We start from the raw sequence: 23,152 nt of genomic DNA, 5'->3' as shown, positions 1-23,152 counted from the left end.
TTAACTAAGTATATTCTCATATAAGTTAATGGTTTTAGGCTAAGTCTAAACCGCATAATCTCTTTATTCAAATAATGATGCAGGGTTCGTTCGTCCAGCGCCAATCAAACTGTTGTTATCAACAACTACAACAATGACAAACATCAGCAAATTCTTCTCTTACTCCGCTTTTAAGAGCAAAATGTTCTAAAAATGAAATCAATCTCTATTTTTATGAAAGAATTTCATTGGCGATCGAATGCGATGATAACCTCTGTCACCTACTTTTGGAGGTTGTAAATCACCAGCGCAAAAAAAAAAAAAGAAATAACAAAAACAATATTCAAACAGCTGATGATATTTTCTTTGGAAAATACGATGAAAGAAATGCAACAATCGCTTAGTTTGAAAAGTGTAATCAAAGCGAGTGGTAATAGAAAAAAAAGTTAATAAATAAAATCAATTGCGGTCAAGATGTTAAAAACTTGGCTATTGGTTGCAGTGGCCATTGCGACTCTCTCGCGCACCGCAAACGGAATACCCATTACGGCGACAAACATCAACACCTCCAGTGAATATGATTTGCAAATACTGCGCTATGCCAAATCCGCCGAGATCCATAACTTGATGGATGAGAGTGTCGATCCTTGTGACAATTTCTATGCCTTTGCATGTGGCACCTGGAATCGCATCAATCCGGCCAATTCATTTGAGACCATTACGACGGGCTTCTTCGAGACCATTCAAAAGGCACTGAATCGTAAAATTGCCGATGTTTTGGCCGATGACGAAGAGGGGGAAGCCTACACAGACATCGATAAGAAGGTAAAGAACTTCTATGAATCCTGCATGAACTTGTCAGCCCTGAAGGCGATCTACCAGGATAAACTGAAATCGATTGTGGCGGAATTTGGTAGCATGCCAGCGCTGGAGGGTGACGACTGGCAGGAGGAAGAATTCGACTGGTTGCAGGTGATAGCCCAGATTGCCTACAAATATGAAATCTCCATTATATTGGGCTATGACATTATGGCTGATTTTGCAGATAATTCCATGAATCGCATCTACGTGGGTCAGACTGAATTGCCGCTGGAGTCAAGGTCCATGTATTTGGAGGAGCGCAACGCCATCTATCGTCACCAGTACCGGGAGAATATTGCCACAAATCTTAGAACATTTTTGGGCATAGAGCCGCCAGTGGCACGACAGGTGGCTCAGGAAATTTTGGATTTTGAAATCGGCCTTGCACGGGGTTTGGTGGATGAAAAACAGGGGCTGCAATTGGATGAACTTACTATCCTCACCACCATCGATGAGCTGCAGGAGAAATACTACCCAGCTCTGGATATCAAACGGCTGATACGCATTTCCTTGGGCACGCTACCCACGGATGAGATTTACGAAGTCATTGAAGAGTATCAAGCGAATCTGGTCGAGCTTCTGCAGACCACACCCAAACGAAATGTGGCCAATTACATTTTCTATACTTTGCTGGAGAATTTCATGCTGAAAATTCCCAAAAACAAGGCGGAATTGAAAAACAAATGCATTGCCAATACGAAAAAATATTTCGCCAAGAATTTGGACAACATGGTCTATCGCATCTACAACACCAACGACACCGAAAAGGGTGTGGAATTTATGTGGCGTGAAATCCAGAAAACCTTCGAAACGATGCTGCTCTCCGATCGCATGAACTGGATCAAGCGGGAGACTCGCAACTATGCTGTGGAAAAGTTGTATGCCATGCGAATTGAAATCAACTCCTATGAGAAGACCAATTTCAGCGATGAATTTGGCCAGCTGATCGTCAACAAACATGATTTTGTGGAAAATCTCAAATCGGCCATGATGTTGAGTGCCAAAAATTCCCGCAAGAAATTACATCAACCTCCCGCTCCACTCGATGCCGGCGAGTTGCTGTCCTTCACCCCTGCCAATATTTTAATTGAAAATCGTATCAAGGTTCCGGTCTCGGTACTGCAGCCGTTCTATGTGTGGTCCGACACCTACCCGAATGCCCTGAAATATGGCACTTTGGGTTCTCTGATATCCCACGAGCTGATCCATGGTTTCGATGACACCGGTCGGAATTTTGATAAGTTTGGCAACAGTCGCAACTGGTGGGACGATAAATCGACGGAGGCCTTTAAACATCGCACCAACTGTTTTGTCAATCAATATCGAAATTACATGTACCATGGCCATCTGTTGCCCGAAATGGCCTCCCAATCGGAGAATATTGCCGACAACAGTGGGGTGCGCTTGGCCTATGCTGCTTATCTGCGCTGGTATGAGAATGCCATGCGTAGCCGCCACAATATGATCAGTGAAACTCTGCCACGTTTGCCATACAACGGCAAGCAATTGTTCTTCATTAGCTACGCCCAGATATGGTGCAGTGACATACATCCGGCAATGAGAAATCTGCAAACTTCTACAGATAACCACGTTCCGGGGAAGTTTCGAGTTATTGGACCCCTCTCGAATTTTCCGGAATTTTCAAAAGAATTCAATTGCCCGCTGGGTAGCAATATGAATCCGGCTAGTAAATGTATAATTTATTAAAAAAAAAAGTCTTGTGCGATGGACGTTGTTATGCTTGATTTTGGTTAAAAAAATAAATGATTTATTGGTTTCTTGAGTTATAATATTTGGGATTTTAGAAGAAAAGGGGTAATAGAGTCTATTTTTGGAAAAAAAAACGTAATTAATATCTTAGGACATCAAATCGTGCACTTTAAAGGACATCAAATCGTGCACAGCTCGTCAGAGCTGTAGTCGTAGTATTTTAAAGAATTTTCTTTCAACGATCATTGGAGATATAATCTTAAGAATTTTTTACAAATAGTTTTCAAAGATCATCCGTGGCATAACATAAATGTTGATGCAGGAAACGCTCAAGGATAATTAAAACTATGAACTGTAATATTTTTAAGGATCTTTTTCAATCATCATGGTTTTTATACCCTACACCATATAGTAGTAAGGGTATTATGCCTTTGTGCATTTGTTTGTAACATTGAACATAGTTAATTTTGAGGATCTTCACAGAATTACTTCCTGAGTCGATTTTGCATATCCGAACATATGTGAACAAAATGCAGGTCGTATTTATTATCCGACTAAGATGAAATTTTCCAAACAATATCTGTTTGGCCCAAGGACGAACCCTATTGAAATTGGCGATAATCGGATCAGATTTAGATAAAGCTGCCATATATCTTTAACCGATTTCGGGTTAATTGTGCACAAAATAGCCAATATAAATCCAAATGACCTGCATTTCGGTACATCCCACCGAATTCAGTCTAGCAGCAAGTTAATCAAATTTTGTGAAAATTGGTTCAGATATAACTATAGTTCCCATATATATGTTTTATCCAATTTGGGGTTTAAAGTCCCTCACAAGCTTTATGTGCATTCCACAACAATGATCTTTTGTAGCAGACATCAGATACAGCTCTGAAATAAGTGTATCAAATTTTGTCAAGATCGGTTCAGATTTGAATATAGTCCCATATATATCCTCAAGCGATTTCGTGTTAATAGTGCACCAAAAATCTAATATCAGTCCAAAAGTCCTAAATTTTGGTACATCTAACCAAATTAAGTCTAGAAGCAAGTACATCGAATTTGGGGAAAATCGGTTCAGATATAGCTATTGCTCCCATATATATTCTTCATAGATTAGGTGTTTAAGTCCCTCAAATTCGTAATATGCATTCGACAACAAAGATATTTGGTACCAGTAGACGGAAGAAAAATTCAACATCAGCAGAAATGGTTCGAAAAGTAAATAAGCGACTTGATCGAAACCCGGGTCCAAAATATCTGAACATATCAAAATATTCCATTCGGCAAATATTGAAAAATGAGCTCGGGATAAAGCCATTGAAATTCCAAAAAGTGCAAGAACTTATATCGCAACTGAAAGAAAATAGACGCAAACTGCGAACTTGGTTCTCCCCGATGAGAAAACATTCGTTGTCCAGCAGTTTGTAAACAAACAAAATGATTGTGTTTACTTGCCAAAGAGGTCAGCTGAAAATGTGCACCTTCAGTTGGCCACCAGATCTCAAGCGCCGACCATGGCGATGGTGTGGGCCGCCATAACAACCGATGGTCACTCTCCGCTCGTATTAATCGACCGTGGCATCAGAATAAATGCCGAATATTATCGCGAAAATATTCTGGAGGGTATATTAAAGCCTTGGGCACGCAAATATTTTGGCCGCTGACCTTGGACATTCCGACAGGACTCAGCACACAACACCCAAGAATGGTTACAAAATGAGGTTTCTCGCTTCAATGGCCACCAAAATATCCGGATTTTGGAAAGGTTGCCACAAAAAAATACCAAAGTGTCGATCATCTCAAGCAAGCGCTTCTCCGGGAATGGGCCAAAATACCGCAGCCGTTTGAAGGTCATAATTCGTTTCAAAGGTGACCAATTCGAACAAATCTAAACTTGTTCTAAAATTTGATGCTATTTCCGACATTTTTTTAGTTTCATTCAATAAATTAAAAAAAATGTGAAAAATATGGCGTCAGAAAACGCCATAATTTGGAGAAAATCGGTTGAGATATAGCTGCAGCTCCCATATATATGTTTCGTCCGAGTTGGTGTGTAAGTCCCTCACATATATATCCTTAATCCGAAATTTTGTTAAAAATTCGGGTATTGAAAAAATTTTTAAAAAACAAACGTTTGTAGCTCGGTTCGGGTGTTGAAGGATTATTATACCCTCCACCATACTATGGAGGGTATATTAATTTTGTCATTCCGTTTGTAACTCCTCGAAATTCTCATGTAAGACCCAAAAAAGTATATATATTCTTGATCAGCGTAAAATTCTAAGACGATTTAGCCATGGCCGTCTGTCTGTCTGTCCGTCTGTCTGTGTGTCTGTCTGTTGTAATCACGCTATATTTCGAACAAATTGAGATAGAAGGCTAAAATTTTGCACACATGTATATTTTGCCAGTAGGCAGGTTAAGTTCGTAAATGGGCCATGTAGGTCCAAGTTATCATATAGCCCCCATATAACGGTACCTCCCGATATTCGGTATTTTGATGATTTTAGCGACATTATTCACCGGAATTGCTTCCAATTTGGCATTTGAAGTTCGTAATGAATACTACAGCTTAAGACAGAAAATTATTTGTACAGGTCCACGTCTTCGTATAGCCCCCATATAACGGTACCCCCCGATATTCGGTATTTTGATGACTTTAACGACATTATTTACTGGAATCGTTTCAAATTTGGTATTTAAAGTTCGTAATTTATACTACATCCTAAGTCAAAAAATGAGCCATGTAGGTCGACGTCGTCATATAGCCCCCATAGCCCCCGATATTCGGTATTTTGACGATTTTAGCGACATTATTTAACGGAATCGTTCCAAATTTGGTATTTGAAGTTCGTAATAGATACTGCAACATAAAACAGAAAATGGGCCATGTAGGTCCAGGTTTTCATATAGCCCCCATATACCGTACCCCCCGATATTCGGTATTTTGATGATTTTAGCGACATTATTTTTCGGGATTGTTTCAAATTTCGCATGTGAAGTTCGTAATGGATACTTCAGCCAATGCCAGAAAATTGTCTGTGCAGGTCCACGCCTTCGTATAGCCCCTATATAACGGTACCCCCTATATTCGGTATTTTGATGATTTTAGCTACATTATAAACTGATTTTTCTTCAAGTTTCGCATTTAAATATTGTAGTAACTTATGACAAAATTTGCCTATGCAGGTCTACGTCGTCGTATAGGCATTCGGTATTTTTAAGATTTTAACAGAATTTTAAACGGATTTTATTTTTTTTTTTTTTTGGAAATTGCCAAATTTGTACCAAATGGTGGATTACAGCTTTTTTACTTGTTTTTAAACATCAAATTGAGGCACTGTTCGTGTATTGGAAAAATATTTAGTATTAAAATTCAAGCTTATAACAGTATTTGGATATAAAACAAATTTGTTTTAAAAATGTTTCCGTATTAAAAAAAAAAAAAATATATATTTTAATTAACCGACGTTTGTAGCACTGTTCACTCATAAAAAAGATTTTTTAAATCCCATTTAAAGATTTGTTTTAGCTTCCAAAACATTTGAAACCACAGTACAACATGCTAAACAAAGGCTAGCTAATCATGTATGTAATCATCTACTAAGAGAGGAAATTATCGCTTCTATTTGTATTGAAAACTAAATAAATAAATTTTGCAGTATTTGAATACATTTATTTATGAACAAGAGAATATTGTTTTTTTTTTTTTTCAAAAAAAAAAAAAAAAAAAAAAAAAAAACAATAAACGTAGATTTCTCTTAAGACTCGTGTGAGAGAGTGTAAATAACGACTGCGGTTGAGAGAAGATAAGGTTATCGCATATCCCTCAGTGGGTATGCGTCTCGTTGATAAAAAGAAAATACTGAAAGGGAGGATTCGTGTTGGGTCAGTTGTAATATTGAAATCGCGGCATAAAGAACAAATCAAATGCTCAAATTGTTTCCAATATTTTTGTGTCTAATATCATGGCCGTGGAGCGGCCACTCTGGGCCTTTGAATGCTCCAAACTCAGACTTGGACAGTCCGTTTGGCCATGAAATTGTGCGCTACTCCAAGGCGGCCGAAATACGTAATTTAATGGATGAATCCGTGGATCCCTGCAATAATTTCTATAATTTTGCCTGTGGTAAATGGAATCGTTTTCATCCAGCCAATACCTTGGAACATGCCTCAACTGGGTTCTTTGAAACGGTGCTGCAGGCATTGAATCGCAAAATAGCTGATGTTTTGACAAATGACGACATGGGTAAATACGACACGGAGGTGGATAAAAAAGTGAAAATCTTTTTCGATTCTTGCATGAATCTGTCGTCGCTCAAGGATGTGTACAGAGAGAAATTGCTGGAAATTTCGGCGGAGTTTGGGGAAATGCCTGTGCTGATGGGCGACAAATGGAATCGCCACGATTTCGATTGGCTGAAGGTTGTCAGCGAAATGGCCTATAAGTATGGCATACACATTATCCTCGGCTATGATATTATGGTGGACTTTTCGGATACCACCAAGAATCGTCTGTACATTGGTTACCGTGGTCTGCCCCTGGAATCAAAGTCCATGTATTTGGATGAGAATAATGCCATCTACCGTGAGGGTTATCAAAGTAAAATGGCCAAAAACTTGCAACGCTTCCTAAGGCTGCCTCAGGAATTGGCTGAGGTAACTGCCAAAGAACTGCTGGAATTCGAAGTGGGCTTGGCCAAGGGCATGATTGATGCCACCGCAGGGCTCCAGGTGACTGATATTACCCATTTAACAACAATGGATGAGCTGGCCGCAAAATATGGCAACGATTTGGATCTTCGTCGTTACATAAATATCTCCCTGGGCTATGTACCCCAGGACAAGGTCTATGAAATGGCCGAGGATTATCAGGCTAATCTCATAGAACTTATAAAGACCACACCACGCCGTGTGGTGGCAAATTATATTTTCTATAATTTCTTGGAGCATTTCATGGTCAAGGTGCCGCGTGGCCAGTCGGAGCTACAAACGAAATGCATTAGCAGAACCAAGCGGTATTTTGCCAAAAATCTAGACAACATGGTCTATAGACGCCTCAATGACAACAACAACACCAGAGAGGGGATTGATTTTATGTGGCACGAAATCCAGACCACCTTTGAACAAACTCTGCTTTCCGAGAGGTTGAATTGGATTGGTGAAGAGACCCGTTCGTATGCCATTGAAAAGCTAAAAGCCATGCAATTGGAAATAAATTCCTATGAGGAAAGGAATTTCACAGCGGAATTGGGAGGACTGCAGTTGAGCCGAGCCGATTTTCTGGAAAATCTCAAGGCGGCCATGATGTTGAGTGTGAAGAACGTCCGCCAAAAACTCAACGAACCCCCATCCGCCCTGGAGGCTGGGGAGATTTTGTCCTTTACGCCGGCCAACATTATTGTGGAGAATAAAATCAAGGTACCCATATCGCTGCTACAACCCTACTACGTCTGGTCCAATCTCTATCCCAAGGCGGTACAATACGGCACCCTGGGCTCCCTGATATCACATGAACTCATCCATGGCTTTGATGATACGGGGCGAAATTTTGATAAGTCCGGCAATAGCCATAATTGGTGGGATGCCACCTCCACGGAGCATTTCAAAAATCGCACCAACTGTTTCATTCTGCAATACAAAAATTATACCTACAATGGCCGTAAGTTACCCGAAATGGCATCGCAGTCGGAAAACATTGCCGACAATGGAGGAGTGCGTCTAGCTTATGCCGCCTATTTACGTTGGTACGAAGATGCTGCCCGTTCGTTGGGCATGCTACCCGTTGAATCCTTGCCACGCCTCAAATACTCGGGCAAGCAGCTGTTCTTCATCAGCTATGCCCAGATGTGGTGCAGTGATGTTCATCCGGTGGTGAAAAATTTGCAAACCAGCACAGATCTACATGTTCCGGGGAAATATCGTGTCATCGGTCCATTGTCGAATTTTGAAGAATTTGCCAAGGAATTCAATTGTCCGGTCGATAGCAATATGAATCGGGCCAATAAATGTGAAATTTATTGAAAAAATGTGAATGAAATTTAAGATCTCAAGAGGTGAGTTATAAGTGGAGTACTGTTTTGGAATTGTTTAAATATTTAACTTTTTTTTCTTTGCAGATATAATAAATTATGATATCAAGTAGAGTAGTGTGAATAGAAGAACGAGAATTGAAAATAAAAAAATAAATATTTGTGGTAATGAAACAGAAATATAATTTAATAATAAAAACAGAAGAAGCGATAATGTTTTCCAAGTTTATTTTAAAGTGAATGAAATGATACAAGTGACTCATGAGGATTAAAAAAATTATTTTAGAAATATTTTTTTAAAAAAAAGTAAGGAAAAGTCAAAAGTCGGTCGGGGCCGACTATATGATACCCTACACTGCTTTCCATGCCCTAAACAAGGTAGAGCTCCTTTAACAAAATAACTTATTTGAAGTAGATCGTACCACTTATCAACATTTGGCTTTAGACCACTTATAGTTTGGTCACAGAGCGAACTGATATATGGAAAGCATATCCATTTCTGAATCGATTTTCACTAAATTTGACGGAGACATTTTAATCTTTTATACCAAAAAAAAAAAAAAAAAAATATTGCTATAGAGTGAATGATATCACTTCGAGAAGGATTGGCGCCAAGTTCCACAAAATGGAAACGTACGTCCCGAAATTCACTCCATTTTGACTGATATTAGCCATTATTTGCACAATAAATCTTAAATCGGATTAAAGATATGTATGACAGCTATAGCCAAATCTGATCTAATCTTTATAAAAATTGACAGAGGTATTTCCGAGCTCTATAAGATAGCTGGCACCAAATATCATTGTTGTCGAATACATATTACGAATGTGAGGAACTTAAACACCACATCGGAAAAAACATATATGTAGGAACTGTAGCTATATCTAAACCGATTTTCTAAGAATTCGATGTACTTGCTTCTAGACTGAATTCAGTCGGATATACCAAAACACAGGACTTTTGGACTGATATTGTCCATTTGGTGCTCAATTAAGCCGAAATCGGTTAAAGATATACAGGGTGAGATAAAAAAACCGCAACAAAGTCATACGCCATAATTTTTACAAAAAAGTAGCAAAAAATTTTAAAATATGTTTCGATTTGTTCGAATTGGTCACCTTTGGGACGAGTTATGGCCTTCAAACGGCCAATGAAAACGTCACACCCCCGCCCGAATGTTGCTCGGCGGTATTTTGGCCCATTCCCGGCGAAGCGCTTGCTTGAGGTGATCGACACTTTGATATTTTTTAGTGCCAATATTGCTTTTCAAAATGCTTCAACCGATTGGTATCCAGAGATTTTGGTGGCCATTGTGCGCTGGAAATGAAGCGAGAAACCTAATTTTGTAGCCATTCTTGGGTGGCGAGTGCTGAGTCCTTTTGGAATGTCCAAGGTCTGCGTCCAAAATGTTTGCGTGCCCAAGGCTTTAATATACCCTCCAGAATATTTTCGCGATAATATTCTGCATTTATTCTGATGCCACGGTCGATTAATACGAGCGGAGAGTGACCATCGGCTGTTATAGCGGCCCACACCATCACCTGACTTCTTTGGCAAGTTTTTTTTTTTTTTGTTTACAAACTGCTGGACAGCGAATGTTTTTTAATTGGAGAAAAACAAATTCGGCAGTTCACCACTTTCGGCCAAGCGAAGAAACTCTTTAGCTCTTTTGAGTTTATTTGCTTTCTGTTGCGATATAAGTTCTTGCACTTTTTGGAATTTCAATGGCTTTACCCCGAGCACATTTTTCAATATTTGCTGAATGGAATATTTTGATATGTTCATCATACGAGCCATTTTTTGGCCACTGCGACCCGGGTTTCGATCTAGTCCCTTCTTTAATTTTCGAACCATTTCTGCTGATGTTGAATTTTTCTTCCATCCACTTCCTTGACGTCGGGCTACGCTACCTATTAGAGACACAAAAGATTTATACGCATTTAAATTCTGGAGTGCTCTAACGATAGAAACTTGTGGTTTTCCATTCAACTATAAAGAAATCACACTATCACGATCTAATTCCATCACGAATAACTATTTTCTGGAAAATTCTCTCTAAAATGCTTTTGTACACTTGTAAACAATATAATATGCTGTCACTGGAATAATTTCAACATCTGTAGGGCGAGTGACTTTACAAAGACAGCTGTCTAGAATTTGTTGCAGTTTTTTCATCTCAACCTGTGTATATGGTAGCTATATTGAAATCTGAACCGATTTCGATAAAATTTGGCAGAGGTATTTCTGGGCTGCACATGATAACTGGTAGCAAATATCCTTGTTGTCGAATGCATATTACGAAAGTGAGGGACGTAAACACCAAATCAGATGAAACATATATGAGAGCTACAGCTATATCTGAACCGATTTTCTCCGAATATAATGAATTTGTTTCTAGTCTCAATTCGGTCGGATATGCCAAAATTCAGGTCATTTAGACTGAGATTTGGTGCACAATTAACTCGAAATCGGTTGAGGATATATATGGGAGCTATATCCAAATCTGAACCGATCTTGAAAAAATCTTTTAAATGTGAAAAATGTCATAAGAGAGTCTCAGAACAATCGGGCTAAGTCTACTATTAAATGCTTGCCTCACACATGCTTAAAGTGTATGAGAAATATTCGTTTTACGTATGACCCCAAACATGATGTGTAAACTAGCCTTAAGCACGTGCCGTATGTTAACAAGTTCATATTTTGGAATAGAAATTTTGAATTATTTATTAAAAATATCACCATTTGTTATTATTTCAATAAATTTTACATTTGTTCCCTCGATTCATAACACTGCCCGCTGGACATCGAAACACTTCGGAAAATTCATCAAGATTTTGCAGTGTTAACATAACTCTTGCCTCGGCTGGAGCATGAGGATCGGTGAGGGTATTCAAGATTTTATGTTTTGGATCGACATTGTCACACCACAGCTGGGCGTAGCCAATAAAGAACGCTTGTCGCAATGTGTAGTTGAAACCTCCCAGTATTTTCCAAGCCGTGTCATGATATCGTCCACGTTCCGCTGCCAACCATTTGAGATAGGCCCTGTAGGCCAGACGTATCGCCCCATTATCGGCAATATTTTCAGCCTGTGAGGGTGGCCGATGCAGCGGTTGGTCGGCATAAATGTACGAGGCATATTGCTGGGCAAAACATTCTTTTAGGGCCTCAAATTTTTTTGCAGATCTTGAGTCCCACCAGTCACGGAAATTGCCACGTTTATCATAGAATCGGCCATCATCATCGAAGCCATGCAGCAGTTCGTGGGATAAAACGCTACCCAGTTTTGCAAACATCAAGACCTTGGGTATGCCTTCACCGATAATGTAATAGTTTTGCAATAGAGCCACCGGCACGGTAATAATGTTAAACATTATTGCATTTTGTGGCGAATAGGTGTCCGTGGGTATATCATCCATGGCTGTTAGGGGCCTTGACAGCTTCTTGATTTCACTGGTAGCTGTAAACATTTTCAATGCCTTTAGGTTCTCAATGAAATCGTTGTCGTTTAATGTCAAAGATTCGGCATCTTCATCGCTTAGTTCAGGTCGAAGAGCTGGAATTTCTAGACGCATATGGCGAAGCTTAACCAAGGCATAGCGACGTGTCTCTTTGCTCATCCAATCGAGTTGTCCCGAACGAAGCACATCCTCAAAGGCCATTTTTAGATATTGCCACATTTTTCTGAGGTCCCTTTCAGTTTGGGGACTTTTATAGCGGCGATAGACCATATTTTCCAAATTGGTTGGAAAAAATTCCTTAATTCGACCAACACAATAGGTCTCCTGTTCCCTCTTCTCGACATAGCTGCTAAAGATGAATTCACCAATGAATTTGTAGAAAATATAATTGGCCACAATGCGTTTGGGTGTTTGGGACATGACTTGCACCAAATTTTCCAAATAGCCATGATGTTCCCAGACTCTTAGATGTGGCACTGTGCCAAAAATCGACATTAGTAATTTGCGTATATCCAAGTGTGGCCAGTACTTGCTGTGCACTTGGTCCACAGTGGTTACTGTTAGCATTTCCATGGGCTTTAGACCCTCTTCACTAAGACCTCTGGCCAATTCCCGTTCAAAATTGAAAATTTCCTTGGCTACTTTTCTAGCCTCTGGGGACTCTATGTCCAAAAAATTCACGAGATTAGAGGCTACGGCATTGATGGCACTATCCCGTAACTCTTGGAATTCTGGACTGAAATATGACACCCTCTCCTCCAACATCCAGTCACCCGAAGATAAGAACAGAACTTTCATTTGGTTGTCATAGAAATCGGTGTTGATGCCAACGCCAAGCAAAATATTTATGGAATACTTTTTCTGTATGTTGGCAACCACCTGTTGCCATTCGAACTCCCGCTCTCCCGGCCATTTATCACTCACCACCCCCGCCACTGCTGGCATTTGGCCAAATTCCGAAATCAGTGATCTCAGCCTGTCATTATACTCCAGCGAAAGATACGGCAAGGCGAGACATGATCTATAAAAACTTTTCACTTTTCTCTCAGCCAGCGTCTCCATACCATCATCCCTCGAGTTGAGGAGTTCCCTTACTTTACCATCAAAAGCTTCTTCCATGATTTCAAAATAGCTGACACTCGTATCATCTTCACTGGTGGGATGATATTCTGGCCAACTGCCACAGGCAAATTCGTAGAAATTATCACATGGATCCACCGATGCATTCAAATACGTTCGAAACTCCAAATACTTGAGGGCAACAGTGATGTTCAAAAATGGGAAACCCTGTGAAAATTCCACAAAACCAAATACAATCCACAGCACTAGGAAATTGCTTATGGCGTTGATCCAAAGCATTTCAGCTGCTGCGATTTAGAGAGAAACACAACCAAACACACAAAAGTTAAAAGCAAAACTGAATTCAATTCACTGTGGTAGACAAATTGTGAAAACGAAAGAGGTCATAGTTTATCACATCGGAGTTCTACTGGAAGCAATGCCAATATATTGGCCTAGGTAATTTTCGGTCATTGCGTCGGCTTAGAAGGGAGATAAATTTTTCAATATTTTGTGCTTTTTTTTTTTTTTTGAAAAAAAAAGCTACAGAGGCCATAATTAATAAGTAACCATAAAAAAGAAGCTAAAACATATCAGACTGAGAGTTTTTAGAAGATTTGTTTGAATTACATATTAGAATGAAAATTTAATCGCATATGAACTAAAAGTTAGCAAGGTGTCGCACAGTGGGTTGGAATTTGACAATTTTGTTTAAATTGGTTTTTATTTTTTTGTTTAAATATCATGCATTGAAAATGATTGTATTAAAAAGTATATATAGCGGATTAGTTGATATATTAAAACGATTTTATTAAAATAATATATATCGGATCAGTAGATAATATATATCGCATCAGTAGATATATGAAAACCGACTTTTTCCCCAAATGGAAAATTCGCTTAAATGTGAACAAATTCACACGATATTACATATTTGGTGCACAATAACCGCGATATCAGATAAAGATATATTTGGCAGCTATCTCCAAATCTGAATCGATATCAATAAAATTTGGCAAAGGTATTTTTGGGCTGTGTCTGAAATCTGGTATTAAATTTCTTATACATCAAAACGGTTGAAACATATATATGGGAGGTATAGCCATATCTTAACCGATTCTAACTAAATTTGAAAAACCTGGTTCCAACATGAATTCGGTGGTATTTGGATGAATATTACACATTTGGCGCCCAATAAAATTGAAATCGGACAAAGAGTTATATATGGGAGATTTATATAAAAGTGGACTGATTCTAAACAATTTAAATAGGATTCGGCCAAATTTTGTTTTGAACAAGTAAAAGTGCTGTAAGTTCGACCAGGCCGATATTTGAATGCCCTCCTCCATTTAGAACGAATTTGGCAATTTCAAAAAAAAAAATAATAATAATAATAATAAAAATAAAAAAATCCGTAAAAATTAAGTTAAAATTTTAAAATTAACGAATATAGCCGTTATATTGAGGTCTATACGACGACGTGGACCTGCATAGGCAACTTTTGTCATAAACCATTAGAATATTCAAATGCGAAACTTGAAAAAAATCGGTGGATAATGTTAGTTGATATATTAAAACGATTATATTGAAATAATATATATCGGATCAGTAGATAATATATATCGCATCAGTAGATATATGAAAACCGAGTTTCATATGAAAACCGAGTTTCACCAAATGGAAAATTCGCTTAAATGTGAAAAAATTCTCACGATATTACATATTTGGTGCACAATAACCGCGATATCAGATGAAGATATATTTGGCAGCTATATCCAAATCTGAATCGATATCAATAAAATTTGGCAAAGGTATTTTTGGGCTGTGTCTGAAATCTGGTATTAAATTTCTTAAACATCAAAACAGGAGGTATAGCCATATCTTAACTAAATTTGAAGTACCTGGTTCCAACATGAATTCAGTCGTATGTTCTTAAACACATCTTATTTGGATGAATATTACATATATGGCGCCCAATAAAATTGAAATCGGACAAAGAGTTATATATGGGAGATATATCTAAAAGTGGCCTGATTCTAAACAATTTAAATAGGATTCGGCCAAATTTTGTTTTGAACAAGTAAAAACGCTGTAAGTTCGACCAGGCCGATATTTGAATGCCCTCCACCATTTAGAACGAATATGGCATTTTTCAAAAAAAATAAAAAAATTAAATAAAATCCGTAAAAATTAAGTTAAAATTTTAAAATTACCGAATATAGCTGTTATATTGGGGTCTATACGACGACGTGGACCTGCATAGGCCACTTTTGTTATAAGCCATTAGAATATTCAAATGCGGAACTTGAAAAAAATCGGTGAATAATGTAGCTTAAGTCATGAAAATACCGAATATAAGGTACCTTTATATGGGGGCTATACGAAGAGGTGGACCTGCACAGACAATTTTCTGCCATAGACTGTAGTATCCATTACGAATTTCAAATACCAAATTTGAAACAATTCCGGTGAATAACGTCGCTAAAATCATGAAAATACTGAATGTCGGGATGTACTGTTATATGGGGGCTATACGAAGACGTGGACCTGTACAGACAATTTTCTGTCTTAGGCTGTAATATTCATTACTCACTTCAAATTCCAAATATGAAACATTTCCGATGTCGCTTTAATCATCAAAATACCGAAAAAGGGAGGTACTATTATATGGGGACTATACCAAAACGTGGATATACACGACCCATTTTCAATACCAAAAGTCTTGCAGACATAACACATTTAAATAAAATGTTATCAATCTACTTCATTTCGTTGGAAGGGTAGATAATTTCCACAGACGGACGAACATCGCTAAATCGACACAGATTTTTATGCTGATCAAGAATATACAGGGTGAGATGAAAAAACTGCATCCAACATCCAACTGTTGTCATTTCCAGGCCACCCGTCCGACAGCTGCTAAAATTATTCCAGTGACAGCTCATTGTAATGTTTACAAGCGTACAATAGCTTTTGGTGAGAATTTTCCAGAAAAAAAAAGTTATTCGTGATGAACTCCAAGCGTGATAGTGTGATTTCTTTATATTTGGCTGGAAAATCACAAGTGGCTATCGTTAGAGCACTCCAGCATTTATATGTGAATAAATGTTTTGTGTCTCGTACCATCTCTCGTTAAAATGATACTGATACTATACTAGCGTAGCCTGAGATAAAGGAAGTGGACGGAAAAAAACAGCAACATCAGCAGAAATGGTTCGAAAAGTAAAGAAGCGACTTGATCGAGACCCGCGTTGCAGTGGCCGAAAAATGGCTCATGAGCAGAACATATCGCAATATTCCTTTCGGCAAATAATGAAAAATGAGCTCGGGGTAAAGCCATTGAAATTCCAAAAAGTGCAAGAACTTACACCGCAACGGAAAGAAAATAGACTCGAAAGAGCTAAAGAGTTGCTTCGCTTGGCCGAGAGTGGTGAACTGCCGAATTTGGTTTTTTCCGATGAGAAAACATTCGTTGTCCAACAGTTTGTAAATAACCAAATTAACGTGTTTACTTGCCAAAGAGGTCAGCTGAAAATGTGCACCTTCGGTTGGCCACTAGAACTCAAGCGCCGGTCATGGTGATTGTGTGGGCCGCAATAACAGCCGATGGTCGCTCTCCGCTCGTATTAATCGACCGTGGCATCACAATAAATGCCGAATATTATCGCGAAAATATCCTGGATGGTGTATTAAAGCCTTGGCAACGCAAATATTTTAGCCGCAAACCTTGAACATTTCAATAGGTCTCAGCACCATCGCACTCAGCACACGCCACCCAAGAATGGTTACGAAATTAGGTTCCTCGCTTCATTTCCAGCGCACAATGGCCACCAAAAACTCCGGACACCAATCCGTTGGACTATTGTGTCTGGAGTATTTTGGAAAGCAAGGTTGGCACTAAAAAATACCAAAGTGTCGATCACCTCAAGCAAGCGCTTCGCCGGGAATGTGCCAAAATACCGCAGAGCGACATTGGGCCAGCGTGTGACGATTTCATTTGCCGGTTGAAGGCCATAATTCGTGCCAAAGGCTGCCAATTCTTATTCTAAAATTTGATGCTATTTCCGACATTTGGCACTAATTATGGCCTTCAAACGGCCAATGAAACCGTCACACGCTGCCCGAATCTTGCTCTGCGGATGAAACGTGTATATCTGAAGCGATTTTCACCAACTTGGAAATACTTGCTTCTGTACTGAGTTTGGTCGGATGTGCCGAAATCCATCCTATTTGGACAAATTTTTCTAATATGGTTCGCAATAAAAGAAGATAAATATGGGAGCTATATTCAAATCTGAACACATCTTTATAAAATTTTGACTTCACCTGACATCTAGTACCAAATGTCATTGTTTTAGAGTGCATATTACGTTTGTTAGAGGCTAAGACACTATAGCGAATAGAAGCTAGAATCCTGGTTAGTTTTGGTGTGTAGGTGTGTGATAAGGCTTGGTTTTTGAATATTCGTATTAAAAGGGTACGAGAATGTATGAGTTAGAATTCTGAAATTCGAAATGAGAGCATGCATGTAACATAGGGTCTTTGGAAATTTTGCCTTGCAATCAATACTATTTCCCAAGACTCTATTTACCTAAAAGGCATTGCAAGGAATTTTAATCCGAAAAATTCGAAAACCTTTTTTAATGTTTCTTTGCGATGTAAATTTTTTAAGCGCCGCTAAATGTGACTTCTCTTTTTAGCTCTAATTTTATAATCTATAGCCTTCTTTTTCTTTATTTTTTTTTTGCACCGTGTAATCTTACGTCGAACTATCTGCAGCAGTATGCATAGATGTTGCTCTAATTAATTAATGATTTCCAATTTATTCATTTTCATCATCATATGACCCTCGTATGTTGATGAGAAGATTATGCCAACTTCTAATAAAACTCAAAACGAGACCATGGCCACTATTTCAAACAGAAAACTCAGAAATAAATCAAATAGAAAACTAAAAAAAGACTAGTTCAATTTTTGCAAGTTCTTATCAGTAGCCATTTAGCGGGCGAGAACGCAATGTCGAAATATTAGCATCGCTGGAAAACGCATACACACCAAATAACAATAACAAAAACGGCAACAACAACAACAATTTAACGGATATTTCAAATAAGAAAAAAATCGAAACAAAATATGGTGCAATGTATTATACGGAGCTGGATAATATTTAATTTCCTCAGCATGACCCTAAGTCAGGCGCTCCAACAAGAAGGACCTTTGAGTGCAGCAGCTGAATTTCTACGAAATGCAAAATCATTAGAAATCCTGAGTTACATGAATGCCTCAACAAATCCTTGTAAGAATTTTTATGAATTTGCCTGTGGCCATTGGGAAAGCTATCATCGCAGTAATGGACAGCCGGAAATGGAAGGAGTTTTACAAAAAATAGAAATGGAAGTTGTAGAACAAATGAAATATGTATTGCTGTCCAATTCGGAAAATCATACAAAGAAAGAAAATATGGCAAAAATATTTTATAAATCCTGTTTGAATTTGCCTGACGGGTGGCAGGACTACTTGTTATCCTTAAGGGGCATACCCAAGGAATTTGGAGAAATGCCCATGTTGGAGAAGGTGGAAGCAGAGGATAGAAAATTTGATTGGCTCAAAGTGGCTATGGAAATCTATAACAAATACTCTGTGGAAATTTTGTTCGGAATATCCTTGCTACCAGCCTCAAGGGATGTGCCAGTTCCAAAATTTATTGTGGGCTGTCCAGATTTTAAGCTTGTCTCCAAATCCATTTATATGGAGGATACATTTGAAAGTTATCGCCAAAAATATTTATTTATTATGGCCTATAATTTAATCGTTTATTTATATATACCCACCGAGGAGGCCTTAAAATATGCCAGGGACTTGCTTGATTTTGAAGTTAGTTTAGCCAGAGGCCTTAAAGAGGGGAACTTAAAAGGAAAATATAAGTCAACAACATTAGAGAAGTTACAGCTTAAATATGGACGGGGATTTGAGACCCTTGACATTTCCCCTGAAACTATTGTCTATGAAGACGAACCTTATCTACAAAATCTGCAGAGAGTTTTGGCCACCACTCCCTCCCATGTGGTGGCAAATTATATTTTCTACAAACTCTTGGAGAATTTTTTCATGGAAAAATTCTGGGACCCCGATACCCAGCAAACATTGTGTCTCACAAAAGTCCAGGAATATTTTCCCCACACAGTGCAGAATATGATTTATCGCCAATATCATAGCCCTCAAATGGAGGAGGACATTCAAGAAATGTGGCAACGCATAATAGAGATATTTCTTCGAAAAATTCAAAACCAAAAAACTCAATGGCAGTATCCCCTTGATAAATTGGAAAACATAAAAATTGAACTAGGAGAGCACAATGAGCAGCAACCTGATTATGAAAATCTTGATTTGGATCCAAATGATTTTTTGAAAAATCTCCAAAAGTTAATGAGACACAAGTTGAACAAAATTCAGCCACAAATCCCTTACCCCAACAATGTCCCTGATTTAATCCACAAAATGTCAATACCACAGCAATTACTTTCCTCCCACCATCTTTGGTCCCCCTATGTTCCAAAGGCCCATAATTTCGCCAAAGTGGGTACTCTTATGGCACGTGAATTAATACGTGACCTTTTACGTGCCGAATATAGGCAACAAAATGGATCTCTCTCCTCCCCCTCCTCTCCCATGCTCCAAATTTTGCAATGCTTGGAAATCATAACTGACAATCAGTCACCACCACCTCTGACAGCGGGTCAAATTGAATCTATAATAGATAATGGTGGCCTCCACTTATCCTACGTGGCTTATTTGCAATGGTATGACAAAAATAGAGGTAATCACTCAACAGTTACCATGGAAACCTATTCCCGCTTACGTTATAATCATAAACAATTATTTTTCATACACTACGTCCAAATGTGGTGTTCTGGTTGGAAATTGAATAGTCGCCGACGACTCCATCATCAGGGCCATATCCCATATGATGTTCGTGTCATTGATTCGTTGGCGAACTTGATGGAATTTTCCACAGTATTCAAATGCCCCATTGACAGTCTAATGAATCCATGGAGAAAATGTCAAATATTTTAGGGTTTCTATACTTAAGAAGAATTTTTGTAAATAAGTTATTTAATAAAATCGTATACTTCAAGAAAAGGGAAAAAACAACGTATCCTTTATTGGAGAAAGGAATGATAATACACAACAAGGTATGTAGGAAAGATAATGGGCCATAACACATTTATCAATCAATAATTGAACGAGTCTCACAACAAAGCCGATTGTTCCCATAAAAGAACAAGTAAACCAGTAAAGAAAGTCTTATAGTCGGGCGGGGCCGACTTTATGATACCCTACACCACTGTGCTAATTTAGTAGAGCTCCACATAACAATTAAAAGTTTTTATAAGAGAATTCAATCATACACGCTATGATTATAATTTAAAGTTCAAAGGACTAAATATGCCGAATCATTTGTATCTTTTAAATTCGGAATTGTATTGTCCATTTGGTGCACAATTAATTTGAAATCGGATAAAGATATATATGGGAGCTATATCCAAATCTGAACCGATCTCGGTAAAATTTGGCAAAGATATTTCTGAGCTGTATTTGATACATTTCCCTGAATATCGTTGTTACGGAGTGCATATTACGGTTGTGGGTAACAAATATAACAAATCGGATGAATAATATATATGGAAGCTATAGCTATATCTGAACCGATCTTCACCAAATTTGACATACTAGCTTCTAGACTTGGACAAATATTAGACGTTTGGTGCACAATAAAAGGTAAATCGGACGAAGTTATATATGGGAGGTATATCCAAATCTGAACCGATTTCGATAAAATTTAGCAAATGTATTTCTGAGCTGTATTTGATATATTTCCCCAAATATTGTTGTTGCAGAGTGCATATTACGGCGGCGGTGGACAAAAATAACAAATCGGATGTACAATATATATGGGTGCTATAGCTATATCTGAACCGATTTCGATCAAATTTGGCATACATATTTTCAGGCCTAATTTGGGTGTATATGCAAAATTCCATATAATTCGGGCTGATATTACACGTTTGATGCACAATAAAAGGTAAATCGGATGAAGATATATATGGGAGCTATATCTAAATTTTGACCGATTATCTCCAATAGGGTTCGTCCTTGGGCCAAACAAATGATCTGTGCAAAAATTTCATCTGGATCGGGCAATACATGCGACCTGTACTTTGTTTACAAAAGTACATGGACAGACGGACGGGCGGTCATGCATGCATGCATTCGCTTGGCCGAAAGTGGTGAACTGCCGAATTTGGTTTTCTCCGATGAGAAAACATTCGTTGTCCAGCTGTTTGTAAACAAACAAAATAATCGTGTGTACTTGCCAAAGAGTTCAGCTGAAAATGTACACCTTCAGTTGGCCACTATAACTCAAGCGCCGGTCATGGTGATTGTGTGGGCCGCCATAACAGCCGATGGTCGCTCCCCGATCGTATTATATGTCAGAAGAAATTCCGAATATTATCGCGAAAATATTCTGGAGGGTGTATTAAAGCATTGGGCACGCAACCATTTTGGCCGCTGACCTTGGACATGCCAACTAGACTCAGCACCATCGCACTCAGCACGCGCCACCCAAGAATGGCCACAAAATGAGGCTCCTCGCTTCATTTCCAGCGCACACTGGCCACCCAAATCTCCGGCTACCAATCCGTTGGACCATTGTGTTTCGAGTATTTTGGAAAGCAAAGTTGGCACTAAAAAATACCAAAATGTCGATCACCTCAAGCAAACGCTTCGCCTGGAATGGACCAAAATACCACAGAGCAACATTCGGGCAGCGTGTGACGGTTACATTGGCCGTTTGAAAGCCATATATCATGCCAAATGTGACCAACCTAAACTTATTCTAAAATTTGATGTTATTTCCGATATTTTTTTGCTTTTAATCAATAAAATTTAAAAAAAAAATGTATGACTTTGTTGCTGTTTTTTTATCTCACCCTGTATATATTCTTGATCAGCATAAAATTCTATGTCTGTCTGTCCATCTATCCGTCTGTGGAAATCACTCTAGCTTCCGAACGAAATGAAGTAGATTGATAACTTTTACTCAAATGTATATTATGTGTGCAGGACTTTTGGTATTGAAAATATGGCCCATTTTCAATACCAAGTAGGTCCAAGTTTTAGTATAGCACCAATATAACGGTTCCTCCCGATATTCGGTATTTTGATGATTTACAAACTTAGTAGTTGAAGTTCGAAACGGATACTACAGCCAATGACAGAAAATTGTCTGTGCAGGTCCACGTCTTCGTATAGGCTCCATATAACGGTATCTCCTGATATTCGGTATTTTGATGATTTTATCGACATTATTCACCGGAATTGTTTCAAATTTGGGATTTGAAGTTCGGAATGGATACTACAGCCTATGACAGTAAATTGTCTGTGCAGGTCCACGTCTTCGTGTAGCCCCCATATAACGGCACCTCCTTGAAAACTGCCAAATTCGTTCCAAATGGTGGAGGCTATTCAAAGTTCGGCCGAACTTGAGGCTTTTTTACTTGTTTTTTTGTTTTAATTTTCAAGTTCCTGAGCTGAGCTTTACTTGTTTACACTTGAAAATGAAATGTTTGTTTTTCTTTCGAGTTCACTTTCGAATCGTGTTTACCAATTCTTAATACCGTTTTTGGTAAGAATTTCCCCATGACCCAATATTCCATTCGCAATTCAAATCGTTTAATTTCAAATTCTAAAGAGCGAATTTGAAGCTATTTCACCTTTCTTTGAATATCCAAAAATTAAATAATTTAAATTTTTCGAATTTTAGTTCAAATCTTATGTATTCAAATCGTGATTGGAAAAAGCAAATACCATACCTGCACAAACAAAATATTCTTTTTTTTGGTTTCGAATTTCAAATTAGAGAAATTCAACTTTCAATTGACATGAATTTGATTTACAAATTAAAAATAGTACATTTCGAATCACTTTTTTTTAGATAGATATAGATAAATCCACCACTCCCTTATCCAACAAACCCAAGA

The 23,152-nt window shown here is 38.3% G+C and overlaps 4 protein-coding genes across 4 annotated transcripts in view; 2 read left to right on the top strand and 2 right to left on the bottom strand.

Annotated features, from left to right (window-relative positions):
- The window catches only part of LOC101900656 (mucin-5AC), a 275,856-nt gene that overhangs the window by 116,523 nt on the left and 136,181 nt on the right, over positions 1–23,152 (bottom strand). The window lies entirely within an intron of this gene.
- LOC101899965 (neprilysin-4) lies at positions 375–2,632 on the top strand. The gene has a single exon (XM_005179887.4). It carries the CDS (start codon positions 454–456, stop codon positions 2,545–2,547), a length of 2,094 nt encoding a protein of 697 aa, XP_005179944.3. The 5' UTR covers positions 375–453; the 3' UTR covers positions 2,548–2,632.
- On the top strand, positions 6,417–8,802 carry LOC101899790 (neprilysin-4). The gene is made up of 2 exons (XM_005179886.4): positions 6,417–8,612; positions 8,676–8,802. Exon 1 carries the CDS (start codon positions 6,487–6,489, stop codon positions 8,578–8,580), a length of 2,094 nt encoding a protein of 697 aa, XP_005179943.2. The 5' UTR covers positions 6,417–6,486; the 3' UTR covers positions 8,581–8,612; positions 8,676–8,802.
- On the bottom strand, positions 11,267–13,449 carry LOC105261587 (neprilysin-4). Its single transcript, XM_011292729.3, has one exon. The coding sequence runs from the start codon at positions 13,407–13,409 to the stop codon at positions 11,343–11,345; it is 2,067 nt and encodes a 688-aa protein (XP_011291031.2). The 5' UTR covers positions 13,410–13,449; the 3' UTR covers positions 11,267–11,342.

Source organism: Musca domestica, unplaced genomic scaffold, assembly GCF_030504385.1.
Source record: "Musca domestica strain aabys unplaced genomic scaffold, Musca_domestica.polishedcontigs.V.1.1 1, whole genome shotgun sequence".
Taxonomy (NCBI): domain Eukaryota; kingdom Metazoa; phylum Arthropoda; class Insecta; order Diptera; family Muscidae; genus Musca; species Musca domestica.
Note: the sequence above shows the minus strand (reverse complement) of the source record. Positions and strands in the feature narration are given on the sequence as shown.